This window comes from Loxodonta africana, chromosome 1 (genome assembly GCF_030014295.1).
Source record: "Loxodonta africana isolate mLoxAfr1 chromosome 1, mLoxAfr1.hap2, whole genome shotgun sequence".
Lineage (NCBI taxonomy): Eukaryota > Metazoa > Chordata > Mammalia > Proboscidea > Elephantidae > Loxodonta > Loxodonta africana.
Window position 1 is genome coordinate 10,305,984 of NC_087342.1, and position 18,179 is coordinate 10,324,162.

The 18,179-nt window shown below is 40.2% G+C and overlaps 1 protein-coding gene across 3 annotated transcripts in view; it reads right to left on the bottom strand.

Moving 5' to 3' along the window:
* Positions 1–18,179, bottom strand: part of GSK3B (glycogen synthase kinase 3 beta) — a 296,701-nt gene continuing 278,522 nt past the window's right edge. For 2 of the 3 annotated variants that reach the window (XM_003412978.4, XM_003412977.4), the window contains 2 exons: positions 11,817–11,915; positions 1–4,809 (listed from right to left, as the gene is read on the bottom strand). In XM_003412978.4, the coding sequence (XP_003413026.1) occupies positions 4,742–4,809; positions 11,817–11,915 (167 nt within the window). In that variant the 3' untranslated portion in view covers positions 1–4,741. Of the gene's footprint in view, positions 4,810–11,806; positions 11,916–18,179 lie in introns of all 3 variants that reach the window. The other variant, XM_023551754.2, reaches the window with a different exon arrangement.

The window sequence follows — 18,179 nt, forward strand, 5'->3', positions numbered from 1 at the left end:
TTTTAATTTCATTTCCAGGCTAACCTACTTTTTATTTAATGCAAATTACAGTACCAGTTAACTATTTCCAAACCAAGTCACATAGAACGAAATGTATTTACAGGGGGGTGGGGAAAGGGAAAAAAAACATTGAGCATACTTTTCACAAAAAAAGTTTATATTTAAAATGAAAATAAAATCAGTCACAGAGGCATTCAAGTAGTAATAATGTTATACAGATTTGCTTTTCCTTTATATCAAGACAGATTTGCACAAGTGTTTGCAAGTTTGTATACAACCCACAGTCCTTTATATATATATAAATATATATATATTTATATTTTGTTTAGATTTGTTTTTAAGATGGAAGTGGTCACGCTAATTGGTATGTGTACAGGCCCAAGGGATCCATCGGCAACACATTTATAAATGCAAATTTTACAGGCAAGCACATTTTCATACATCTATCTGTATCTGCCTGTAGACAGATATAGTAAGAAAAAAAACTCAGAAGTTAACACAAGGAAGTCTACTTTGTCAAGCCAACCCCTTATGTACTGGTTGTCATTTTGCTTTATTGCAGAGGTGCAAAAAACGGAGCAAGAAACGTGAGTAAAACTGGGCATAACCTTTGTGAAAAGAATCCAAACCCCAGGGATTACTTTCGAAGCCTCTCAAAGGTAGACCTTAGTCTGGGACTCTGCTGTGCTTCCGGTTGTCTCTCTTATTTTCAGTGGCTCAGGTTTCTGCCAGAAAAGACAGGCTTTATTGTATGCTTAGTTTATTTTTCTATACAGGGATAATGGTGTTTGGCTCTGTGATTAGATGATCACTAACACGAATAGGGTCAGATGCAATTTTGGTTTACGACAAACAAAACCCCCCAAACTCTTGGGGATCTGGCATCGGCCAAACTTCCTTTGGAAGATTCCAAAGTTAAATCCTTTAAAAAGGAAATGGAAAACAAACGAAACACCAGTGTCTTTATATCCACAGGGATAAGGAATATAATAGTCCTCTCAGAAACCTTCTCATTGGTGCAGACAAGATGACTGGTTAGGCATACTTTGTTAAAACACAAACCAAAAATATGTCTAATAGGAGGACTTAAAAAAACGACATGTCATTGGAAAGAAGGCGCAGTCTCTGCCTTGTTGGAATGAACACACGATGTTTCAAAAATAACAACCTTTGGTTTGGTAAAGTTTGTTCTTCTATTCAAGACATCTTATATGAAGTACTTGGAGGCAAAACAAGTCATTTTGATTTTTTTTTTCTTTCAAAAAAGGCCTTCACATTGGGCGCACAGTAAGAATTAAATGGATTTTATTAAGAAATTAAAATAACATTTCATTGAAAGGGGAAGAGATGGCAGGAGGGAGGGGATGGGCTAGGAGCGCTCGCGTTAAAACCACCGGCCTCTGTGTCCATGGTCGCTAGTAATTGCCCTACAGCATTTTAGACCACTGATGTATCAAAACCCGACACTATTAAGAAACTTTGATTTATAAAAACCAGTTCTCTCTCTGTCTCTCTTCTGGGAGGAAACCAGGTTAAGGAGAGCGCGAGAGCACGGAAGGCTCCCGGAATCTGCTGTTTTTAAGACCCGCAATTAGGGCTTGGGGAAGAGACGGGCTAAATCCAATCTTTTCCATATCCTCCAGCTCTAGGCTCCCTGGTGCTAGACTGAGGCCCTGAATGGACTAAGTATGAAACGAAACCCGTCACTGCTACAGAGGAGGAAACCCGCTCAGAACCAAAACAAAGACAGGGCTTGGAGAAGTGAGATTCGGAACAAGGTTTCCTCTTTCCACCACGGAGCGCAGCGCCACTGAAACCTGACGACTGTGAAAGGGGCACAGATGCTGTTTTATGAGTGAACTATTATTTAAAAGGGAAAGGAGATGGGTGAGTGAGACATGGATCAGGGAAACCAATTAAAATTAAAAAAAAAAATGAAAAACAAACAAAAAAACCCAAACACATGGAAGCGAAGGCACTCCAAACTATATAGATACACTATACATTGCTAGAGTTATTGTTACAATAATACAGGCCGGTACCTACTGTACAGAGTTAAAACTATATGGCTTTAAAAAGCTCGTCTACATTTTGTCTGATTATTAAACAGAATCACTGCCCTGAACAGTAACTTTTTGCTCATTAAAATAACAGTTCCTGGGTCCACGTATTTACATACAAAACAATAAAACTTAAATTTAAAAACGTCGAAAGAAAATATAATGTACAAGCTTGAATTTGGTGAGGAGCTTTTTATTATTATTATTTACAAAAAGATATTCGGAGACCTGGATCTCACTTGTATAAAAGAGTTCTGTGATCCTGCCATGATCCTTGAGAAAGAAAAAAATCGCTGCACCTTAGCCCTCACACACACGAGAAAATGAGAGAAAAGCACTTGACTTTCCTTTTCCTCTCTTGTTTGGTGGTGGTGGTGGGGAAGCGTTTCCTAAAGCAAGCACTGGTTTTTACAGACTCTAGTGTCTGTGTCCAAATGTTAGCCTAGGCAGTTTGGTCTGAAAGCAGGTTCATTTCTGTCAATGATCTGCCATTCATTCCATTTAAGGAATTATGCTACTAAACACTTTGATTTCAGACTGCTTTTGAATTTGATTAGCTCTTGAAAGCTCATTATGAAAAGTAAAAATCAGTTGATTTGGTTTGACTGAGTGAGTGTCTCTCCTCTCTCATGAACTCTTGTATCACCAGCAGCATAAGGAGCCCTCCCTGACTGTGGCCTATGAGCTCAGCTAAACAGTGAGTGAAAATGAAGATGGCGCACAGTTCTCTTTCTGGGTACTGGTTCACTTCAGCAGGCAGGAGGACTCTCTCGGAGAGTCACACATACTTGGTTAAGCAGGACGGGGCGCTGGGGCCTGCAAGAGGGCTGCTAAGAGACTCCACTTCCAAACCACCTGGAGGGCGAGACCCCAAATGTGACCTAAGGTGGCAATGAGGTTGAAGGGAGGTTCCACACAATCTAGGGTTCAGATAACCTTGGAAGGTGTGTGGGGGGAGGAGCGGGTGGGAGGGAAAGGCGGCCATCACTCAAGTGACCTTTAAATGTAAAGTACAGCTGATTGTGCCTTAAAGATTCCTAGGTCAAGTAATGGCCCTAAGCACCAAGGTGACTAAGGTTCATTTTAGAGTATGTAAGGCCCACGCAGATGCCAGCCTGAAAAGGGTACAAAAAACTAGTCGTGAAAATCTATTTCCTCGCTGCAAACATAATCCTTCAGTCCTCCTTGCTTTCCAAGGAATATTGCTTTTTCTGCAAAAACAGAGACTTTGATTCTTATACCACTCGCTAATACACAAAGAAAACAGGACAAAAACTCTTAACTGGGCATGGGGGACAACATTCTTCTCATGCTTCAACCAGTCCATTTTGATACTGGAGACAAAGAGGAAAAAAAAAAAAGGCAGTACTGAATATATGTATATATAACATATATACACAGATGTCTATAATCAGCTTTCCAATAGAGTCAGCAGGTACAAGTGACTGTTTATATAATTTTGATGTGTAGTTTTCAAAATTCCTACCATCTAAAATCATAATGGCCTGACATGCATCAATAAATAAAGTTTAAAAAGCATGAGGTTAAAAAAGTGAAAATTAAATACAGATTCTAGATTTGGATTTAAAATTAGAACTAAGTGTAGAATATAGCAATTTCAGCAAGCTCAATTTCTAATTAAAAACATGAAAACCAAACCAGTAGACCGTTACAGTTCACATTATTTAACTATAGTGTCCTCTCAAGTTTATCTTTCCAAGGGAAGCGACTTTAGAAAAAGTCTGGAAAAATTCATTCACAGTGGTGAGATGTGCCGAAGAATCCCTGGCTGGTGGGTGCCTCCGTGGCATCTGTGTGTGACCTCTGCAGCCCAAGTGGCCTGCCCAGTACCCCTCTCCGTCTCCTTCTAAGTCACTACTTTAAAACTGTACGAAGATGTGCAGACAGCCTTTGGTCTGGCAAACGCAGATCTGCTCTCAGGGCAGTCAGAGTTCTGCCTGCCCCTGGTCTGACAGCCTCCTAGACAAATTCCTTTACCACGAGCCCTGATTAAGAGCAATCAAAGCCTAAACGAACCAATTAAGAATCTTACCCTTACAGTTTCAAACTTTATTTACCTCCCTGGGTTATGAATGATACACATTATGTCTGCCAGACCTGCCACCAACATGCCAAAGGTAAGTCTTCAGATACCCGAGGATATGGATTAATTTACAAGTGACATTTAAGTCCCCACTGACTTATACCTGCTAAGCTCCCAGCCAATTTCAAGCTGTGCACTATACCAAAGTTTTACACTTGACTTTAAAAGAAAACAAAGTTCAAAAAAACTTCAGCACAGAACCAGGTTGTCTTCTTTTGTGGAAGGGGCATGAGGCAGGAGTCCTGTTTTGAAAGTATATAACAGCAGACCTTTGATAAAAAAAGATTGTCGCGGGAGAGAGATTGTGTGTTCTAGTGCTCCGCTTTCCCTCCCCACCGCCCTCCCACCCCCTGGATCTCCCTCAAAGTGAGAATACAATGAAATTGGTTCGTATTTATAGATATTTTACAAGGTTAAATAAGAACAACAATAATAATAAAAAATTGAACACTAAAATGAACAGGTTTTTTTTTTTTTTTTTCCTCTTTTTAATTTTCTTTCCAAACGTGACCAGTGTTGCTGAGTGACACTCAAGGAACTGGTGGTTCTTCCCGCGCAGCTGGCTGCCTGGGGCTGCTCAGGTGGAGTTGGAAGCCGATGCGGAAGCGGCGTTATTGGTCTGTCCACGGTCTCCAGCGTTAGCGTCTGCAAATCACAAGTCCCGAGAGAGTGTGAGCAATACCGTGTCACATCCCCCAAGAACACAAGCCACTGCCACAACTGCGGACTGTGAGCTGTGTGGCCTTTCAAGTTGTTTCTGGAATGTTGTTTTAAATATGGCCAATACTATGAAATCAGAATTTCTCTCTGCTTAGAGTCAAGTCCACGCCGAGGCATGACCCTGGTGCAGGCAAGGTAGTGTCTCTGAAGGAACACACTACAGGCTCAGGGAGCCAGAGACCACTTCTGTCAAGACTCTTGCTACTGCTGGGATCAGCAGTGCGGGGACACTCAGGTGGAGACCAGCTCACACTGAAACTAAATGAAGAGTGCACAGCTGGGAAAACTTGCTGAACATTCTGAATCATGTTACAATATGCCATCTGTCCAAGGCTGTGAAGGGTGGAGGCAATGAAAGTAATGTGGGTCAGTGTTGACGGGCAGAGACACCGTGCATAAATCAAACTCAGCTGTTTGCTTTCTAAGCACAGTCACTCTTCCTTATTCATAAAAATAGGAGACAAACAACCAGCAAAAAAAGAAACAGCCACTGTAGTTACTAATTCACTTATTCAATAAAGCATCTTATGGTCGAATGCCTCTGCACGAGCCTACTTTGCCTAATTCTTTGGAAATATGCACAACTTTACAGCTAGGCTTAAACCCCTCCAGCTTTTTTTTTTTTTTTTTGAGGTCCATCATTATTAGCATTTAAGCAGGTTCTAACCCTTGCTGAGAATTTGCATTTCTAACAAGTTCCTTGCTGAGAGGCTTCATTTCCACCCCAGATATACTGAATTAGAACCTACAGCTTAACAACATCCCCAGGTCATTCTTATAAATAATGTCCTGGGAACTTGTTAGAAATGAAAATTATTAGCAGGCTGGGAGTGTCCTGCTGACCCAATTTTCTCCTAAAGACTTCACCGTAAGAACTAAGCAAGAAGACAGGTGGGTTGCCTGGGGTGGGTGACTTCCAGGGACCATCTCGAGAGGAGCCACAACACCCGTGGCCATGACGGCTGGTGACACCAAAAAAAAAAAAAAAAAAAAAAGGCCCAGAGGTTCTCCTCTCTCCGGAACTGAAGGGATCTGTAGCTCTCCTAAGTCCTATGCTGAGCAGACCAGGGAATAAGCAAATGTTATGGGTGAACACAACATCTGGTCCTGAATCTTTCTACTTTAAATTTTTGAATTACAGCAAGAAAGAAAGGACCCCAGTTAGGGTTTGTGCTCACAAGCCCATGAGAGGATAACTGACCGAGCCCTTCTATAACAACTGGGTGTGCTCCTAATAAACCACCCAAGACAGGACCACATCAGACCATCAGTTATTCTCCTTCTAAGTCTCTGGTTCCATGGCTCTTGTACCAGATATTGCAAACGGAATCTATGCTTGCATTAAACCAAATTTTATTCTGTGTGACAACTCTGCAATCCCATAGTGATGCTAAGGGTGGAACTCTGAGACATCAAGTTCCCAACAGAGTCCATGACGCTCCAATTTTTGTCCTAGAGTAAATTTTTATATGCAAAATTCTGTATCTGATACACCTGCATCTTCCTCGGAGAAGATCCACTGTTGTTTTTTACTTTTTTATTTCAGATTCTCTGAGATCTCTAAGAGTTATTAGGTAACAGTCATGAATTTGATGTTCAGTATCTCAATACTGAAGTGGCCCTGGTGCTACAATGGTTAAGTGCTTGGCTGCTAACTGAAAGGTCGGGGGTTCAAACCCCACCAGCTGCTCTGTGGGAGAAAAGACCTGGTGATCTGCTTTCTTGAAGACTACTGCCTAGGAAACCCTATGGCGCAGCTCTACTCTGTCCAAAGGGTCACTCTGAGTTGGAATCGACTGGACGGCATACAACAACAATAACAAAATCTCAATACAGAGGAAACTGCTCCATGTAACAGCTCAGGTGTGATTCCTCCACCTTGATTCCTCATTTTCCCTCCCCTCTGTGTCCACCGCATCAGCAAGTCCTGTTCACTCTTCCTCCAAATGTGGCTTAGCAAACGTGCAGACGGGGACAGGAAGGAAAGTGAACGAAGGCCCCACGCTTATAAACTAGTTGTCAAAGGGTTTAAATAAGAGTAGAAAACAACAGTTGGGAGGACAGTGAGTCAGAAGGGGTTCCCAACAAAAGCTCTGCCACCATGAACAGTATTCAGAACCATGGGTCTCTAAAGGTTAAACGTCTTGTAATTAAGAGAAATGCTCATCGCCTGGCCCAACGCTATCTAACAGAACGTTCTGTGCTGATAGAAATGTCTCCCTTCACTCTTCAATATGGTAGCCACAACTGGCTATTTAAATTTAAATCATTTGAAATTAATAAAAGTAAAAATTTAGATCCTTGTTTGCCCTAAACTCATACCAAGCACTCAATAGTTACATTAAAAATTATTACACTTTTAATGCTCTTATTGTTGGCACATTACTGAAAGAACTCATTTCAGAGATATCAAAGTAACCTCTTCGTGTTTTGCATGTACTTTGTAAGTACACTTGGGAACCTTAAGTGTACTTTACTCCTGCATTTCCTTTATGCCCCAACCCTCAATCTCTTCAAGCCTATTTTGTACTTCTATTCACCAGCTACCTTTTTCTATAACGGTTAGAAATGTCTCATGACAGGTCAACTCCTCTAAAAGATACTTAGTGTTACCGACACACGAACGAATACGACCACCACTCACAGAGAATCTGAGGTAAACCCTACGTTTACATACTTTGAATCACAATCCTACACTAATGAAATCAAAGTACCACCCATAAGGAGAAGGATGACTCGATTTTTCATTTTTTTCCTTTGTAATGTTTTTTAATGTCTACCATTATTTTGACAAGATTATTTCTGCAGAGGGATGAGGGAAGAGGAGGAGGAACCCACCTTAGCAAAGCATCACCAGCCTTTTTTGTATTATTCAGAGGAAATGATGTGGCACAAGACACCAAAAAGGGCTTCAGTCATTGCCATAACAGGAGTGAAATTAAGATGCTGGTGAGCAAACCATCCACCAGGACACCTGGGGGCCGGAGGACACCGGGGGGCCGGAGGACACCTGGGGGCTGGTCAACCAGGCCGCTTCTATTCATCTGCCATCAGCAGAGAGCTCTCAGCTCAGAGGCAAAGTACATTTTCATCAAGAGGCTTGGTTTGTTCAGGGTAGGGAACTGAAGGCCATGGGGACACAGACATTCTCATCTTTTCTTTAAGTTAAAAGACCTGACTTAGGAACACAGAGTAAGAAAAGGCATATGAATAAAGCAAGTGACTTCCTGAGCACTTGAGGAACACTCCAAAGAATGTCTACTGGATATTCACCAATTGAATCCGGAAGGTTTTACATCACATTTCGGAGAGGGGACTCACATACCAATTCTAACTTCACAGGGGAGAACATGTTTTGCATTGAAAGAAATAAACTCCTAAAAGTGATGCTTAATACTGGTCTGTTAAAAAAATGACTAAACTGGTTTGATTTCAGTTACCTATATATTCTTCACAAAGTGGATCTGAAACCCTAGCACAGGGTAGATCCAATCTCATTGGTGTCATTGAATTTGTCAAACTGGGATATGGGGATGCAAGCATGTACTTTAAACACTACAGCCAACAGGAAAAAATGAATACAGTATTATATTTAAAGTGGGCATACAAATTCTTTGGCTACCAAGTTGGTAACATCTAAAAACACGTGTGTACACATACACACAGTACCCCCAGCCGCCCTCATTCTCGATTGCCTGGTGGCAAAATAATAATAATAATAAGGTAACGGGGAAATGGAAAAGTACTCCCACTGGCAGTGGGGAGTATAAACTGGACAAGCCTTCCACAGGGAATCTGACAATACATACCAAAAATTTTCAAATTTTTCATACTTTGAAACTCAGAAATTCTGTTATTACAAATTATTTTAAGAGAATAAACACGGCTTTATGTGAAGATGAAGGAGCCATGGTGGTACAACGGTTAATAACTTGGGTGCTAACTGAAAGGTTGGTGGTTGGAACCCACCAGCAGCTTCACAGGAGAAAAGGCCTGTCGATCTGCTACCGTAAAGATTACAGCCTTGGAAACCCTACGGGGCAGTTGTACTCTGTCCTATAGGGTCACTATGAGTCAGAATTGACTCAATAGCACATGATAACAACAGGGGTGGCAACAGGGGTTAACTGCCCAACTAGTAAGGGGTTTAATTCTGCACAACTAGAAAGAATCGACTGCTTATGTAGATAGAAGGTTGACAGGAATTTGGGGCAAAAATAACTGTAATAGTAAGGAAAGGGGGTCAACTTGGCTGTGGCTAAATCTTTCCCACAGACTTTCACAAAATGAATTTCAAAAAGCTCAGAAAACAAATAGGTATGATTTTGTGGCCAGAGTCTTTAATGGGGGGCTAATAACTGACAAGAAACAGACAATTAAAAAACAAACACGAACACAAATTCTGACCAAGCAATTGCAAATACCCTCAATGCAAAGTCAAGGGAGAACTAAAGAAACCAGCTACAAACAGATTTCTCTGATGAGCTTGTAATTTAAAAAATACATAATTTTAAGAAGACAGATTTTGTCCAACCCTTATCACGATTCTCTTTTCTGCCTGAAGGGTTTCCAATCTGGAAAGGATACGATAAAAATCCTATAAATAAAATGTAGGCCAAGGAAGGGGAGGGAAATCTATACATTTTCACTATCGTCAAATCCAGAATCTGTAGTCCAAGAAATAACTTCTAAAGGGATTAGAGAAATTCACAGCTCACAAACATTTAGGTACTAGAAATTTCCCCATGTCTTAAACCAAACTTTAACTTTTATCTTTGATACTCTTACTTTTTTTTGATGGGAAAAGGCTGAAAGTTTTCTTGACACCAGCCAAGCATTTGACAAAGTTTTTCATAGCATTCTTATAGAGAGGAGTACTTTAAAGTTGGTTTGTAGTTAAGCAAATAGCAAGAGGGTAACCAATCATCCAGACCAGAAGAGTAATCTCTAGTAAGCCTTGCCTAGTTTCATTTAAGATTATTTTATCAGTTACCTACATAAAGGCAAAAAAAAAAAAGATCTCTGCTAGGCCCTGCCTTGTCCTGTTTGATAGATCTCAGTAGTCGGTTGGATAGATGCAAAAATGTGACATGTTTATGAAATGTACAGATGATATCCAACTGTATAGAAAACCTAACACTCTGACACATTAGAACACATTCAGGATTAGGATCTGAAATCCTTATCAGCATGGAGGGCATGTTAGCTATCAGGAAAACTTGAAGGGTGTTTGCAAGGAAGGACTGGGTTGGTTCTCTACTCTAGGGGTAGAATCACGGGGTAGACTCCGACTCACAAGCGACCCTATGGAGCTTTCAAGGCTGTAATCTTTACGGAAACAGACCGCCACATCTTTATCCTGGAGAGCGGACGGCAGGTTCAAACGGTCAGCCTTTTGGTTAGCCGCTGAGCACTTTACCCACTGTGCTACCAGGGACAAATTTCAGAGCGATGGAAGAACGCACCTATTCTCGCAGTGAGGAGTTTCCAGATTAGCACGGGACAAATGACCAGTTCTCGGTAGGTAGTAAAAGGGGTGAGCTGAAATCAGTGGTTTTCAAATTTGTTTTAATAGCAGAACCACTACACTGAAATAAACCTTATCCAGGAAACCAATATACAAAAAAGATAAGGAGAGAAAACGGCTTTCGTTAAAATTTCCTACTATGTCCCACACTTAACTGCAATCAGCACTGCACCAGATGATCTAAAGTGGTTTGTACTTGATTAGAAGAACTGTAATTTCTGGAGATTTATTACTTTATATTGTCCAGATGGAGGGTCTCCCAAATGAAATAAACGAGACAATTCATTGGGGGTATAGAGAAAATAAAAATTATATTTCTATTTAGTACGTGTATTTTTCAAGAGGTTCTCACGTCAATCACAGCTCTGATCAACTATAATGCCCGCCAGATACTGAAGTATTTTGAAAACAATTTTTTTTTAAAATTTGAGTTTTGGGAAACAAAACCAAATCCATACCTACTGATTTAACATAAAAATTTTAACTTCTGTCTATTTCTATCTAATCCCTATTTACCTGCAAACACACATTGTGACACAGTTACCATCCTGGTTGATTAGATTTTAGATTTTCTCCCACATAAACTGAGATGACTATTTCCACAAATGTCCACAAATTTCCTAATCGTCTTTTTTAAATGGCTACAGAAAGATGAAAATTCCACAATGTATTGAATCAGATCAGACTGGCTCATTTGTTATTATATAATCATTTACTTTAAATAGCATCCAGCCATCCTTTGGAGAAACTACATTCAAGCATTGGGTATTTTTAGGATTATCTCTAAAGACAGCAATTTTCACTACATCAGGTGCCACCACTGGCTGGCTAAGGGACTAGCAGCACACCCTAGATCTAACCTGGGAGTCAACATGGACATTTTTTTCTTTTGGTAGATGAGTGTCTAGAGACATTCAGATCCAAATCTTAGTTAAATGTGTTTGCTTTGCAACTTTACCCTTTTCAAATGATAAAATCACACCATTCTGTATTTCATACTGCTTGAAAATTTGTTGTTCCAGGATACGAGTATAATTCACATTCAGGGTGATGGACTAAAGTGAGTTATCTTCCACTGACATTATATTTGTACAGATGGTTTTCTGTTATAAGCATCGCACTGGATAATATGGAAAAAATAACATGGAAAGCATGACTTTTTAAACAACAACTAAGATGACCCAGATTAACATTACAATAAGACATTTACAGCTTATACATAAAGTGTTGATGTGGTTTTGTTGCGCCTTTTGGAAATAAAATCAACATTTTATTCACATTTACTCATCTGGCTGTGTTATGCTTTGGATACTTGCTCCGTTTGTCAAATAAAATGAAACGCAGGTGAGCATGTCCTTTTTTCGGGCAGAGTATGTCTTCCCAGCAGAGACTTACGTGTCCTCACCTGAGGCTGCTGTGGCATTTGTAGGGGTTGAAGCAGCTGCTTGAATCCGAGCATGAGGAGGAATAAGGATGGTAGCCAGAGGTGGATTACTGGACAGCTCTGGAGAAAAGGTAAGACAGAAATTTTACAGCCCACCCTGACTCTGTACGTGAGATTGCTTTATTAGTAACAACAAGCATAACACACTACATTAAAACACTGGTTGAACAGAAAAAAGGCATGATCAATTTACACCTCAAACTAAATCAATGTACAGGGAAAGCCTGCAGAAGTGCTTGGCACAAAGCAGAGGCCCTGTCCCCTGATACTAGGGTATGTCTGCTGAGAACTAAAGATGCCTTGACGAAAGGTAGGAGCCCAACGTTTGAGGGTGAGCACACTAATAAGATAGGTTTCTGTCTTTCACTGACTTCAATACAGCAGATTTCCCCACACTCACCTGGCAGTATTTTACTACAGGAACTGAGGCGATGGTGTCACAGCAAAGAGAACGTGACCCCAGTCTGTGTGTGGACACAAATGTATGTCCGAATCAACCTACTCAGTGGTTTATAGGGCAACAGCAGATGAGAACAATCCAAACACTAGTAGAAACAGGATTTGAGAAATACCTCTTCGAAGTCTCATTGCTTTTACTAAAAATAAGAATGTTTTTATTCAATCATATTTCATTTTTAACTCAGATTATTTATTACATTTTAAAAGTCTGAAATAGACTTTTCTACCTGCATGTGGGAAGCTTAGCTCTCTCAGCTATATAACAGACTGCCTTTCTTTAAAGAATCAAGTTCTGTATATGAAAAAAAAAAATTTTTTTTTGATATGAGCCTCAAGAAATTATTTTAAGATGATATTTGGCCCCCTGATGTAGAAAGACAGCAGGCAGTGGTGTTGAGTTTGTCCATATAAAGCATTCAGCGTCGGCTTTAGGTAATGTGAGTGTATACCCCGGTCTGCCTGAGATAACCCTGGTTTATGTTGTTATTTCAGCATTCATCTGGTGTGCCCTCATTCCCACTCTAGTGTTATAGTCTGAAGGAATAATTATACAACCATACCAGCTACATGAAGACATTATCGTCTGAGCCACCACATATGTTTTCACGACTAACAGATTAAAAAAAAAAAATTGGGAAATAGTGTTTTTTTTTTTTTTTTTCCAATTGAGGCAAATTTCACATAACAGAAAACTAACCATTTTAAAGGGTACAATTTAGTAGCATTTAGGATATTCACAATGGTGTACAATCACCACCTCTAGCTGGTTCCAATCGACGGCACTGGGTTTTTAGCTGGTTCCAAAACGTTTTTATCATCCCAAAGGGAAACCTGGTACCCATTAAGCAGTCACTCTCCATTCCCCACACCCTCAAATCTTTGGCAAGGGAAACGGCGTTTTAATGCAGTGGCTTTCAAATGTTTTCTCATGCAAAGCCCTGGCAATATTGATTTATTCAGCTTGGTACTTAAGTATCTAAAGCCAGGATTATGAAAAATTAATGGGTGGAAAATTTGAAAACTGTGAAAATACTCTTCTTTCTCTTTTCCCCTTCAATGAGAAGACAGTCCAGCTCATCAAAGAACAGCCTATCCTGGGAAGACAGCTGGAAACCACTGGCCCAAGGGTCAGGTGCTAAGAGATGCTGTTTTCTCACCATCAGATGCAGTGGCTATTCTGGTTCTCACTGAGAAACGGGAAGATCTGCGTCATTTTACTTCAATCAGTTCAATTTTAACCCACAATCTTATGCCTAGGCAAGCAAGAGAATCCATGGCAATCTCCATGGCTAATGACCGTATAAGAAGCCCTGGTGCCACAGTGGTTACAGCTATCGACTGGTAACCGAAAGATCGGCAGTTCGAAACCATCAGCAGCTCCATGGAAGAAAGATGTGGCCATCTGCTTCCGTAGAGATTTGGACACCCCATGGGGTCGCTGCTCTGAGTCGGAATTGACTTGATGGCAGTGGGTTTGGTTTAATGACCTTATGGTTTTTTTTTTTTGAAGTATCAATGCAGGATGTGGTAGTTATTCTTCAGTAGCCTGAAAGAAAGTCAGATTTACCATCCCAGTTAAGGGGAAAATCTTCTAAATCAGAACAGCTTCTTTAAAATCCACCCACCCACTAATCCATCCATCTAACAACACTAAGCGCGAAACAATGTGCTAGGCTCCAGAATACAGAGGACAAAAAGGTAACTTTCCTTGTGTGATCAACAAGAACAGAAAATGGAAGGACCACTGCACAAATGAGCTGAAAAGAAAGCCACTCAACCTATTCAGGATAGGGGCATTTTTAAATGAAAAGATGTCTATGACCATGTGCTCAAAACAATATCTAAAAAAATACCTGAAAAAGGAAAAGATGACCAGAGATTTTAATATGAAACATTTGGACAAAGCTAACGAAGATAATCTTTAAACTAAACTGAGTATCAGTGGTCTGTGGTCACTTTTAGGAGCCCTGGTGGCACAGAGATTAAGCATTTGGCTCCTAATTGAGAAGTCGACAGTCTGAACCCAACAGCTGCTCCGAGGGAGACGGATGTCCCAGACTGCTTCCATAAAGATTACAGCCTTGGAGCAGTTGTACTTTGTCCTATAGGGTGGCTGTGAGTTGGAATCCACTCGACGGCACCGGGTGGTCACTTCACTTATGACCTGATATTCTCTTCTATGTTGCTCATTTTTTCCCATTCCTCTACTCTCCCTTACCAGGTCACCTATTCTCTGTACCTCCATGACCAGCTGAGGACCATGGCAGTTTTGTATCTTAGTCTGGGTGAGGTGCAGGGCTTGAAAAAGCAATCCACTTTTTCTTTAGGTAGCAGACTGTCATCCTGGCCTTGAACAAGGAAGAAGAATAACTAATGAATGGGGGGAAAAAAAAAGAAAAAGTGAAGAAAATAAGAGAAAGGCAATAAAAAGAGACATTATGGGATCCTGAAAGGAGCCCTGGTGGTGCAACGGTTAAGTGCTTTCTGCTCAGGCTGGTGGTTCAAACACACCCAGCTGCTTCCCGGGAGAAAAGGCCTGATGGCACCTCTCAACGACAACCTGGGATCCTGGAGGCTTTGCCACATCCAAAGAGATGGGGACGGGGAGAGCAAGTGACATCCATAAATAACTAAAACTGATATTCTTACCCCAGAGCCCCCAGGGGGTGGCCCGAAGTGGGGGAGGCTTCTGCAAAGTTTTTGGAGTGAAACACCCTAAAATTCAAGGAATTCTAAACTGGACAATCACTCCTCGTTCTGTATTCCTCCAACTTCTATATCCCATTGTCCATCTTTTCATCCTTAATCACAGGCATTCGGTAAGGTTCATTCCTTTCATCTGTTCACGCCTCTCTATCTCGGAAAGTCTGTTTGCTGTCATCACTTTTGCCTGAGTGAATGAAGAAACTCTGTCCTCTTACTACAGTCCTGTTCTCTCCACTGCAAGTCTGTTCCTTCTATGGGGCTGTGACAACAAGGTCAGAACAGTTGTAATTACTACTCAACGATTACTGCCTACTGCCAATCTCCCTGTCTACCCATGGAAACAAGTAGTAAGGGAATGCAGGCAGCGAGAAATGGATACGCTGCAATGAAAGAATGCAAAAAATGGACAGCATTTTGGAGAACAAAAACTGCAACGTAACTTTTCAGGATCAGGGAGTGCTTAAGCATAATTGAAGGCAAAAAAGGAGGAGTGAGTACAGAAGAGATTGAAAATGAAAACTAAGCTAATATTTATTTACTAAATGTGTGGGCAAGGCTTGAGAGTAGGAATATAATGAAGGGAACAAGGAAGTCCACAACGCTGAAGTGGGGCTAGCTTTGGATAAGTGAGAGGCAGGAAGTAAAAAGTAGGAAGGATAAGAGAGAGACTGAGACCTCAGAGACATGGTTCAAAACAAGGTGACAATAGGTTCCAGAGATTTTTTAAAAAGTTAATGGATGATAAGGATTTCTTCAACCAACTGCAGATGCCATGAAACTACTCATCAAACAAACCCACACAGTAGGTTATTAAAGTAAGATGGCTCTGAGGAATCATTACGTGCTCTGTAATCAAATATTTTAATAACGCACAATTTAAACAAAAGCAAAATGGGTTTAAAAATAGCTATCAACCAACCAAAATATGAACAAAAGGCTAACCAAACTCATTAAACTACAGAGTAAAAATTGCCATTAAAAGACAAACTGAATAAATGCAGTCATATCTAACCTGATAAAACAATTTTTTTGAAGTGGAAAAACAAAACAAAGCCCAAATCTAGTTGGAAAAACCTGAAGTTTCCCTTAATGTAAAGTTTACATTCTTCAAAGTATAAGATTCTCAATTTATTGGTAAGAAGGAGCAGGTAAGAAACTTCCCTAGGATTTTTTTTCTTTCTTTTTGGTAGGCGGTTTAATATGTATGTGTTGAGCGAAAGCTGAGGACAGATTGCTTTGTATGAACCAATGGGAAGAAATCAACTCCTTCCCTGACTAAACCTCCTCTTGCAAGTGATATAATAAAATATCAGTCACCAGGTAGAAGGAGTCTTCTTTATTAGCTCTGAAGCGCTCATCTTGCAAATCCCCCGAAAGGAGTAACTACAAGAGGCAGGTGTTCTTTTTCTTCTACAAGTAGTCCAAGGTCCTCGTTTGTGTCAGGTCTCTCATGTACGTATGGGCATTGCCAATGGTTTTCTGTCCATACAGGTAAAACTACTATTTCTCTCTATTCACAAAAACGTTTTAACTACTTAAGAAAAGGGTGCCCATTCCATTTCTATTTCTTTTTTGAGCCGTAATTCAAACCCTAGGATGGTACATCTTGATCTCAGACATCACTGAATTCTCGTTCTCATGTTGCTAATTGGGATGTATATGCACTAATAGCCCCATCATAACTGCTTCTCTCCATTGACAACAACTTCAAAGTACCCAGGAGATGTCTGACAAGTTCTTAACATTCACATTCTATACTCATTTGGAAAATCAAACAAATACTAATTAAAAGGCTAGACAAACATAATCAAATTTCAAGGCTTTACTTCTGCTGCTTGGTTATACTGGTGATGTTTACTGTGAAGACATGGTGTCTATACAAGGTCCATGAATGTTTTGCCTTGGACTGCCCAACAGGGAACATTATAACTTATACCAGCCACGAAAGAAATCCCTGAATGCCTTCAGCATATGACATTTATAGTTAAGGAATATTTTAGGAAGTTTTCTAGCAAGATGTACTTTTAAAGTTCTGATGATTAAAAAAATATAAGCTTTAATAACCTGAAAATTTTATACTCAGAACTCCATTCTTGATTAGAGCTAATAAATGAACACTACTATGAGTTCTTTTATTCAACTAATAATAACTGCTAATATTTTTAATTCTGGGGCAATCAGTCTGTTTTTCTGTCTCCATTTATACCAGGATTTTACATACCTCAACCTTATCACGGTCTATACTTTTAGCTTTATTTTTCGTATAATTTTTCTGTCTTTTGAGAGTTGATTCATTTTTATAATCAGAATTTTGGAGCTGGAGATTTCCCTAAATATCCTTTGTCTCACTACCTCATTTTTTAAATGAGGAAACTCAGGTAGAGATAGTGCCTTGGCTAAGATTTGCAACTAGTTAGAGGGAACTATACATTAGATCTGACTTACTCTTTCCACTATACAATGCTACACCTCTTTATTGTCTTGGTTATATATCATACACACCAAACATGGAACTTCAGGTCAAGATATTAGCTTTTAGTTGCTTGTTCCTATACATTCCACAGAGCCCTGGTGGCACAGTGGTTAAGAACCTGGCTGCTAACCAAAAGGTCAGCAGTTCGAACCCACCAGCCGCTCCTTGGAAACTCTATGGGGCAGTTCTATTCTGTCCTATACGGTCGCCATGAGTCAGAATCGTCTTGACGGCAACAGGTTTGGTTGTCTGGTTTATACCATTCCACTATTCTTCCTTAACAGTATATTCAGAGCAGCAGAGTGGATCAAATAATCTCAGGGAAAATAATGATTCTCATATATAATTGATCGTTTTGGGCCTCAAACGTGGATATGGTCAACATTATTTGTTGTTAGTACTCTAGTTGCCTGAACTGAAACTTACTTGCCCCTCTTGACCCACTTGTGCATTTCTTCACGCTCTTTCTCTGCAGGGTACTTCCACTGGCTTAGCACTTCAATACCTAGACGAGTACAGCTTGCTTACCTAGAGATTTTACCCTTCTAGATAATTTATAAAATATTAAAAATAATTGACATCAATTTCTTTGATAAGTAAAAACTGCCCCACCTTTCACTTATCTACCAGAACAATCTATTTAGACCCGAATTTCCTTTTAAGTTCATTCTGTTATAAAGGCCTCT